Source organism: Ipomoea nil, unplaced genomic scaffold, assembly GCF_001879475.1.
Source record: "Ipomoea nil cultivar Tokyo-kokei standard unplaced genomic scaffold, Asagao_1.1 scaffold1875, whole genome shotgun sequence".
Taxonomy (NCBI): Eukaryota; Viridiplantae; Streptophyta; class Magnoliopsida; order Solanales; family Convolvulaceae; genus Ipomoea; species Ipomoea nil.
The window spans coordinates 48,724-58,321 of record NW_017618303.1 but is presented as its reverse complement, the minus strand read 5'-3'; the positions used below and the strand labels follow the sequence as shown (position 1 = coordinate 58,321).

At 39.1% G+C, this 9,598-nt stretch overlaps 1 protein-coding gene across 1 annotated transcript; it reads right to left on the bottom strand.

Annotated features, from left to right (window-relative positions):
* Window positions 1-6,384: 6,384 nt before the first annotated feature.
* On the bottom strand, window positions 6,385-8,106 carry LOC109193399. The gene has a single exon (XM_019344256.1). The coding sequence runs from the start codon at window positions 8,104-8,106 to the stop codon at window positions 6,385-6,387; it is 1,722 nt and encodes a 573-aa protein (XP_019199801.1).
* Between the last annotated feature and the right edge of the window lie 1,492 nt (window positions 8,107-9,598).

The following is a 9,598-nucleotide window of genomic DNA, read 5'->3' as shown; positions in this document are numbered from 1 at the left end:
GGAAGAAGCATGCAAAATAGGATAACAAGTACGAGAATCTCTTGCAAATCACTTATCTTACATATCAACTGAAAATGTGTAGAAGAATATATATATATATATATATATATATATATATATATATATATATATATATATATCCTAATACTTTGCTTCATGACAAGGCAATTAATTAAAAGAATTAAACAAAGGAATTTCTTTTACTTTTAACTCTTTATAAACTATCTCCATCACACTTCTTCATGCATAGATTGTAGACAGATCAATGAAATTGGAGTTTGAACTGCATATAAGAAAAAGAACCAAAAAGTATACAAGCACATCACATATTCTTAATTATTGATAACTAATACACTATAAATAAAAAGTGCAACAATATATATATATATATATATATATATATATATATATATATATATATATATATATATATATATATATAGTGAAAGGTTCAGGTGCGGTTGAATGCTTCCCGTGCGGTTGTGCGGTTAATTAATGTGCGTGAGATTTATACTTAATGTGCGTGAGTATTGTGCTTAACCTGTGAGAGATTTGTGCTTAATGTGCGTGAGTTTTAATATGCTTTTAATAGGCTGGAAATTCAGCATTTTTAGCTTATAATGTTTCAACTTCAACCACAACGGGCAGGGGATCCCTCCTTCTTGATCAATTGATATTCTTCCATCATGAATGGTAGCAAGATTCAAAACAGCAACCAAAGCTTTTGCTGCGTTTTTACAAGATTCAAAACAGCAACCAAAGCTTTTGCTGCGTTTTTATGAGGTGCTTTACTGCACCATGAGAGCCCTGTTTTTATGATATATTGCCAAGTTAAACAAAGTTTTTGCTGCGTTTTTCTTGCCCATAAGAGTTCCATTTCCGAGGTATATGTGGATAGTCAGTACGATCATGTTTGTCTCAGAAATAAGTAAGCAGCAAAAATAACAGAGGAAGGTACACACTCACGCACATTAAGTACGAAACTCACGCACCTTAGGTACAAGACTCACACATCTTAAGTTCAAAACTCACACACATTAAGCATTACACACTCACGCACATTAAGCACAAATCTCAGGCACATTGAGTACAAAACTCACGCACATTAATCACCCGCACAACTGCACGGGAAGACACAAATGCACCTGATCCCCTATATATATATATATATATATATATATATATATATATATATATATAAGTATTTTCCCTAATATAATATATTATAATATATTGTATTAATTAAGTGGTTGTGGTGCAAGTGGAAGATTAAGTCAGTTAGTGGCTTAATCTGTTAGGCAACTCAGGATATTCAGTTAAGCTTTAACTGAATATTTGCCTACGTTGATGGGATGTAGGCTTCTAAGCAAAATAGTCCTCCCACAGCTCCCGTGTTCAGTACACGCACCATCACGTATTCGGGAGAGAAGTGGTAGACAAAACACTAACCTTTATTATGCAGGTTTACCATCTCGTGGCAAGACCAACGATTATGGCTGGGGATATTCGGGCGATCCTAAAGCTTCCGCTGTAACGAGGCAGGTTACTCGTTTACTACAATTTATGTTAGCCTTAATATTATTATCTAACATTTGGTATCAGAGCCCTATATAATCTCTGCCTGGTTTGATTGTTTTGCCCAAACAATATTAAGATAAATTTTTCATATACATTGAGTTATTGTATATGGTTTAATTCTTTAAAATATATACGTAAAAATATATCTATTCAATCATGATATAATTGTGTAATTTTGCGTATATGTTTTAAGTGAATTAATCTAAAATTGAATTTCCAGCCTTCAGCATAATTTATATTTATCATTATTATTATTTTCAAAATTGTTGAATCTGGAAATTACCCACTGCCTGCGTTCATTGACCATTGCCGGAATTTTTTTTTTTGTTTTCCGGTGGAGCACCGCGCTGGCTACGAGTTGGCTACTCGATCCGTTGCAAGCCGGCATTAAGGAAAGGTCGCTGGTGTGTTATTTCCGCCGCCGATTTGTTTTGGCCGGGAAAAATCCAGGCTTTCCCACTGGTTTCGGAGGTTGCGGTGCTATGGACTCCGGTTGCGAGGAACGATGGTGCACAGTGTGGCTTTGGTGCAGCGATGAAGAGACACTGCGGAGCGACCTGGAACTGCAGGCGGCGGTGGCATCGCGGGGAGGACGATGGCGGACATTGCCGCTGCAACAAGGAATGACGGCGGAGGTGGGCTGGATTTCCGGTTCGCCGCTGCTGTCTTCCTCTCCATCAGGCGGCGGTGGCTTCGGCCGTAACTGTTTCTCCTCATTCAGGCTACTCCTGCCGCTGCTCCTCAAGTTCGGACGGCTGGATGATTGCCGCTGCTTCATCTCCGATTCGCTGCTTTTCCGGCGATTCGTTGGAGAGGAAGACCGGATGGTACGCTGCTAGCTTTATATTCCAATACAATTACTTTTATTTGACATATTTATTTATTTGCCTTATTTTAGAATTATATATTAATTATATATTAATTTTGGTAAATGGTGATTATTTGGTTTAATATTACCATATTAATATTACCTTAATTAATATTGTAAATTGTTTTGGCAAATGATAAATATATAGTAATTGCTTAATTTGAAATTTTAATGCCCTTTAGTTTCTATTTAAATTTGGCATTAAAAATTTTAAATTGAGATCAGATTAATTGTGGCATTATTTGTGATTGAATTATTGCCATTATTAGTACCATTACAGTAATTCTTGTTACAATTAAATTATTATTCGATTTTGAGCAAATATTAAGTTTTAATTTGCTGTTTGAATTTTAATTTAATATTAAGGTGCATGTTAAATTGCTTGAATTATTGCAATTTATTAAGGATTCATGAGTTAATAATATATTAATATGCAAAAATCCAAACATGCTTTGTATATTCATAAATTATTTTATTATAATTGTACATTTAGAAAAGCATATATTAAGGTTGGATATAGCATATTATTAACTCATAGATTTTATATTAAATATCATTCAATTTTGGATCCTTAGGCTAATTTTGGACATTATAGCCTATTAAGACGGCTTGTTTGGTTTCTCATTTAATTTTGAGCGTACTTTAGTCTTATTTTTCACCTGGGACTTTAAAACCAAATTAGAATAAGCTATTTAGGACCTATCTTGGTCAGTATGGACCCTGGCATCGTGCTATTATTTGATTGATATTTTAATAGTAATTGTAGCATTTTATTTGATTATAACATGTTTATTAAGTTTTAATTATTACTTAAGTACCGTATTTTGTGAACGGTATTTATCGTTGGTAATAACATCAAGTTTGGATCTATTTCAACACTAGACCATTTATTATTCATGTTATAATTAACTTGGGTCATTAAGGTTCATGGGCCTGACTTAAGCAATTTTGTGCTATAATTATTATCATTGCATGATTTTGAGTCATTAAGGGTTTAAAGGATTACAATTACCATTTGAAGTCATTAAGAATTATAATTATTGTTTTGGCCATTAAGAATTATAACTATTATTTAAGTTGATTACGTTTTAATCTTGTTTGTCCCGGTAGAGTTGTAGCGAGAGTCTAGAGGGGGGGGGGGGGGGGGTGAATAGACTCTTTTTGTGTTTTGCCGAAAAACAACCTTTCGGTGTTTTGGCGCAGCGGAGATGTTAAATTCGATTACTTGCTTTGCACGGGTTTTCGTTATAAAGAAAACTTTCGGTAATGACGTGAAAGATAATATGATGCAGAAATGAATAGCGTAAGTCAAGAGATAGGGAGACGAGAGTTTTATAGTGGTTCGGCCAACTTTGCCTACTCCACTCTTCTTCCACAACTTATGAAAGGATTGCACTATCACTCGTTAGTACAATTACACAAAGACTTCCTTGATCACTAAGCCGGACAGCCTTCGTAGGTTTTTCAACTCCTCGAGTTTACTCCGCCTCTATCAACGTCTTCTTCAGAGTTGAGGTTGGTAGAAAATAATTTCTGATTTCTCCAACGTGATGAAGCCTTGACTGATGAGGAATGATTGCTTCGTACAAGTTGCAAGACTTCTTTAAGGTGTAAGATGAGTATCAATGAACTTCTTCAAGTATCTTTGCACCTTAACACTGGTTCACAAAAGCTTGAGAGAGCTGAGAGCGTTTAAGAGCTTTTGCGTATAGATAGATCGAGTGATAAGAACCAGCACCTTCTTAGTTGGTGAAGGTGGGTTTATATAGGTGAGGAAAAATTCATCCGTTGGAGGGAGATGAATTTTTTTAAACCTATTGTCCAGTGGGTAAGGATCGGGGAGCTTCCCGCATTAAATGCTCCATTAATGAGGTTGTACCTTGTAGCCGTTGATGGCATGGAGAGCCTTAGGATTTTGTCCTTTAGCTTCAGGAAATAGTACATCTTCATTTAATGCTTCTTGGTATGCGTGTCCCACAAGTTGAGGTCCTTCTGTTCCTAGGATGTTGTCAAGTCAGACAGTGGAGACATTCTTCTTGCTGTTAGTGAGAGGAAATGTCTTGAAGGATTGTCATCAATAAGACTGTCCTTTCGTGCTCAGTGACAACTCCTGGTTAACTCTCGTTGCAATTGCTTCATGCTTCGTGTCTTCTTTCGTCTTGATAACCCTAACAACTAAGCATAACTCGTCTTCGTGTGTTTGACTAGCTTAACACGAATTACATGTGAGTTATGGCAACTTTCGTCTAGGACGAAAGCAGCGATTGAAATTAATAACGGTTAGGGGTCTACTTTCTAGGTTACATTGGTATCATCAAAATCCTAATACAAGTGTTCCTAACAATTTCCCCCTTTTTGATGATGTCAAAACCTATACTCTTCTTATAAGGCTGATAAAAGGTTCCATAACGGATTTTCTATTACAAGTCAGCCATACTCGAGAGTTTACATGTCTTTTCTAGATAAAAGCAAATAATAAGTAAGACATAGACAAGTAACTCAGACAAGTGACACGAGATGTGTAACAACGAGTACTTTATATAAGGATAAAGATGATTACAAAAACTTTTTAAGAAAGACATAAAGAAGAGCATCTTACAGATCTAGAAGATTCGACTTCTGTAGCTTAGCTTCTTTTCGTTCACGAATGTCCCTTTCCTCTTGCTGTTTGTGCATTCTATCGGTGTCGATCTCCTTGTTGATTCGTTCTCTGAAGATCTTGATTGGATTTGTCTTGACTAGATCTTCGTGTTTTCCTCGAGTGTTTTCCCCTGCAATTACTTCGGCCTTCCACCATGAGATGAGTTCGAAGGAATTCATTCCTTCTTTGTAGCTCTTTCCAGACTCGGCATGCACTTTGAAAGCTGCATTGTAGATGACACCATGCTCAGAGTGTTTGGTTACTTTCGTGAGATCTTCAATAAGCTTCTTTACTCTCTCTCTTTCCACCAATTCATGCTCTCTCTTTCGGGCTTCTTCTTCGTGTTTCTCCCATAGTTCTCTGTTTTGTCTCTTGATTCTTTCATTTTGGGTGCTTATGTGATGTTGTCTAGTATGATTGTCCTTTGTCTTCAGCCAGATAGGAACATTGCAACCCTCAAAACGTTTTCCACTGCCTTCTTCATAAGGTCTGTACTCCACAAAGTTTCTTACGCCATCCATAGTAACCTTTGTGTCCTTCATGAGTTTCTGCCTTCGATTTGTCTTTTCTCTCTTGGAGAGCCCAGCGAATTGAATACAAATTGTGATTCAGAACCATAAGATTGACGAGACTTGAAAGACTGTGATCTGGGTTGAGAATGGCCACGATTTGAATAATGTCTTGACTGGGAAGGATGGTGACCACGAGACTTGGATGGAGGATTTGATGGTTTTGTACTTCTTTGCCCAGAGTCTCTTAGTGGATGAGATGGAGAACATTCTCTCGTGTTCTCCCTCGGATGCTCGTCATCCTTATCATCATGATTCCGCTTTTCCCCCTTTTTGGCATCATTGGCACATGTGGTAGGAGGAACGGTGGAGAGTTTATTAACTGCATTCAGAATGTCTTGAGCATACCCGAGAATTTGAAGAGCATACTGTCCCAGTTGGTATGTATTGTCTTGTGAAGTCTTTATCTTTGAGCAAGCTAAGTCAACACGCTCTTTGAGGCTGAAGTGAGAGTGCTTAAGTTCGTGTTGTTGACGAGCCACTTTGTTGACAGAAGTATGAAGTTCATGGAGTTCCTTAGCCAATTGATTGTAGAATTGTTGGTCAGGTGTAGCTTGCGGTGGAGGTTGAGATGGCTCTTGTGGTTGCGGACGAGACTGAGCTTGGGCAGCCATCAACTGATCCACCTTTTTGGATAAGTTTTCCAGAACTTTGGTGTCCCTTTTGCTGAAGAGTCAAGTATTGCTGATGTGTAAGTTCGGCAGTATGAACTGTATCCCTCATGAGATTCATGACTTTTCGTGGGGACACCGGAGGAGATTCATCTTCAATATTGGTTTGTGGGGTTTCCATTTGATCTTCTTGAAGTGGTGCATCCTTTTTGCCACCACTAGCTGAGCTAAGAAGGATTGGTGAGGCTTCCAGTTTGCCCTACGTACAACTGCTTCCTCTCGTTTTATCGGAGTCTCGTCCATGGGTTGAACATGTGGGACGAGAGCTCGAGACAGATCTTCAGGATGATCAGTTGAAACGTCTTCATCTTGTTGTGATGCTTCCCTTGTTTCATCACTTTTGGGTGATTTTCGAGCTGGAGATCTTTCGGGAACAGTGTAATAATCAGGACCGACCAAGAGGGGAGATTCACTGTCATAAGTTGGGTCAGCCCCATTATCTCCGTCATTACCTGAATCATCATTGTCATCATCATCATCATCGTTCTCATCATCTGCATTCTCGACATCGTTAGTTTCGTCTTCATCTTCTTCATCACTCTTTTCATCTTCTTCTTCGGTCGTGTCAATCTCTCGGCCTTGCTCATCTTTCAAGCCACTGACATTGCAGTTAGGATCATTTTGATGTTCTTTCTCCAGGATGGTTTTGACTTTAGATATCAATATGGCATATCGAACCACCTTCATTTCTTCTTCAAACGCTGGGTCCAATGGAGGTTTGTTGAGCTCAATGCAAATCGGAGCTTTATCCTTTCCGAGAGTGCGGTTCGTCATTTTGTAAGAGAATACTCGTCTTATTTTTTCAAGACGCAGTGCTTCATTGAGATCCTTCGTGCCAATCCACTCTAGAGCAAACTGTTCTTCATCTTTCATGGCTTCAAAAGTTTCGATGAATGTGTCCAAGGGGGCTGTGCGCCATTTTTGCCACTGCAACACTCGGGTGTAGTCATTTTCAATGGACTCACGAAGCAGTTGATCTGGAGATGGAGGAATGGGTGCAACAACTGGTGGTCTTGTTGTGGCTTCGGGAACAGGTGTCGATGTCTTTGGAATTGCAGGAGTGTCAACTGGTACAACGGCTGTCTCATCTGCCAACGCAGGTTCTTGTGTCAGATTTTTTGTTACCTGCTCTGCATTGGTAGGTTCTTGTGGAAGAGACGGAACTTCAGTCAATCCAACAACCACTTCTTTCGTCTTTGCTGGCAAGCCAGGTTCTTGTGGAAGACTTAAGTGACCGGCCTCCGTGTCCATAGCAGCAGGTTCTTGTGTCGAACTTTGAATATTTCTCTCTGCTGAAATGGGTTCTTGTGGATGAAGGACTTGAGGAGAACTGTGGCCAAGGTTTGGCACTTTTTGATTAGAGGGTTTTTCTGGAGAGGTTTCTTTTGGCTGACCTTCCCCCTGAAAGGGTGCTTCTCTCGTATCTTTTTCCCCCTGAGAGAATGTTTCTCTCGGTGTGTCGTCTTCCTTCGGGGAAAGATTTGAGCCAAATTTCATTTTGATAGGAGAACGAAAACGTCCCGTTTTTCCAAGGTTCGACAGAGCTAAATTGTCTTCATCAGATGAGTCTTCGACAACAATTGTGTCTGGAGGAGGAATAGGTGAGGTAGGAGTTTTCTTTTCTGTGGGAGATTTTGGAGGTGTGGGAGTGGGTGTACTGACAGCTTCCTCTTTCGACTTAATCCGAGAAGAGCGCTTTTCCTTCTTTTGTCTTTTCGGCTCTGGTTGGTCATCTTCTGATTCTTTCGGTGTCCTTGATTTTCGTTTGGATTTTACCATTTACAAAGGAATTCCCAGCTCCAAGGCTTTCTGTTTGTCATAACTGGAAGGCTTCTGCTTCATGTGGCAGGCTTTTGGTCCTGGCCGAATTCCTGGTCTCATAAGGACATCCTTTGTGACAAGTAGATGACTAACCAAGAATCCATAGCCCAGTTTCTTTGTGATGTCACCAGGGCTTTTTCTGTTGAAGATGATGGTATGAACAAGGTTGTTGAAGATAACTTTCGACCAGTCGACTTCGTGTTTGTGAAGGAATACATGCAACATTTTGAGCTTCTCCTTTGTGACATCATCTATTCCAGACGTTTTATGATCTACGATCTTATTGAAGATGTCCACAGTGAATTCATAGTTCAGACGAAACCACTTCTTCTTCAAAGGCCATGTAATCTCCGTTTTCGAGGGTGCATGGTTGTTCTTGATGGTATCATAAAACTCACTGGGGTCATAGTGGTAGAAAGAGAGGTTGGCCTTGTATGTCTCATCTCTCTTAGGAAAGCCATATGCTGCTCGTATGTCCTCTGATGTTATAATCACTTGATGATTGTGAACTCTAGACGTGATGGTTAGAGAATCGGAGGAGACAGTTGCATTCATATAAAATTGTGCAACATCAGTAGGGTACCATAAAGTATAGAGATGAGTGATAAACCTGTATAGCCCAGTTTCTGTAAGCAGATTAATGATGTTTTCTCCAAACTTGCGATCAAGAACATATTCGAGGAACCCATGAGCATCCCACATGCTTCCTCCGACGATAAGTGTAGCCCTAGATTCCATAAATTTTATATCTTCCGTAGGGAAAGAAGGAATTTCTAAGATGGTTGGGGTTTCTTGTTCTGTATCGGAGGGGGTAACTTGAGATGTCGTAGCCATTTTGAAGTGTTGAGAGAATACAAGTACTGCAGTATGGTTTTGAGACGGAGGATGAATGAAAGAGGTGAAAGGGTTTATGTAGGGTTTCACTTGTTTCTGGGTATTCAAATACGGGTTAACCCATTTTTAGGGTGGATGGTTTGAATTTCAAATATTCAACCGGTTCTACTTCTTCAAAAGGTAACTGATCAGCTTATAGGAAAGTGATAAGATCATGCTCAGTTTAGTTTTGATCATTCGGTCTTTAATGTGGAGAGAGAATTCCACTCAAGTGCCTGTACAAGCATTAAATGCCCATCAATTCATCTGTCAGACGTCGTGGGGTAGTGGACCATTTTTCTTGGCCACACGATCCCCATGATGAAACGTGTAAACGGTTCAGATGAGAGATTCAATAGGAAGCGTCTTGAATACGACTGAAAACCGAAGGGAGATAAATTTCACATAACAAAAGATTTGTAAGACAAATAAAGTCAAACAAATCTTATACAAAACATACAACGAAAGTGCATAGCCTGAGAGATGCTTTATTACACGAAACAAGGACAGTGACAACTGTTACTACATCTCTCGTGATTCACGAGCCATGAGACTTTACTCCATGGCAGCCTTCTTC

What these genes read in the sequence shown, in the direction of transcription:
- LOC109193399 (XM_019344256.1), bottom strand. Translation starts at nt 8,106, where the DNA reads ATGGTAAAATCCAAACGAAAATCAAGGACACCGAAAGAATCAGAAGAT.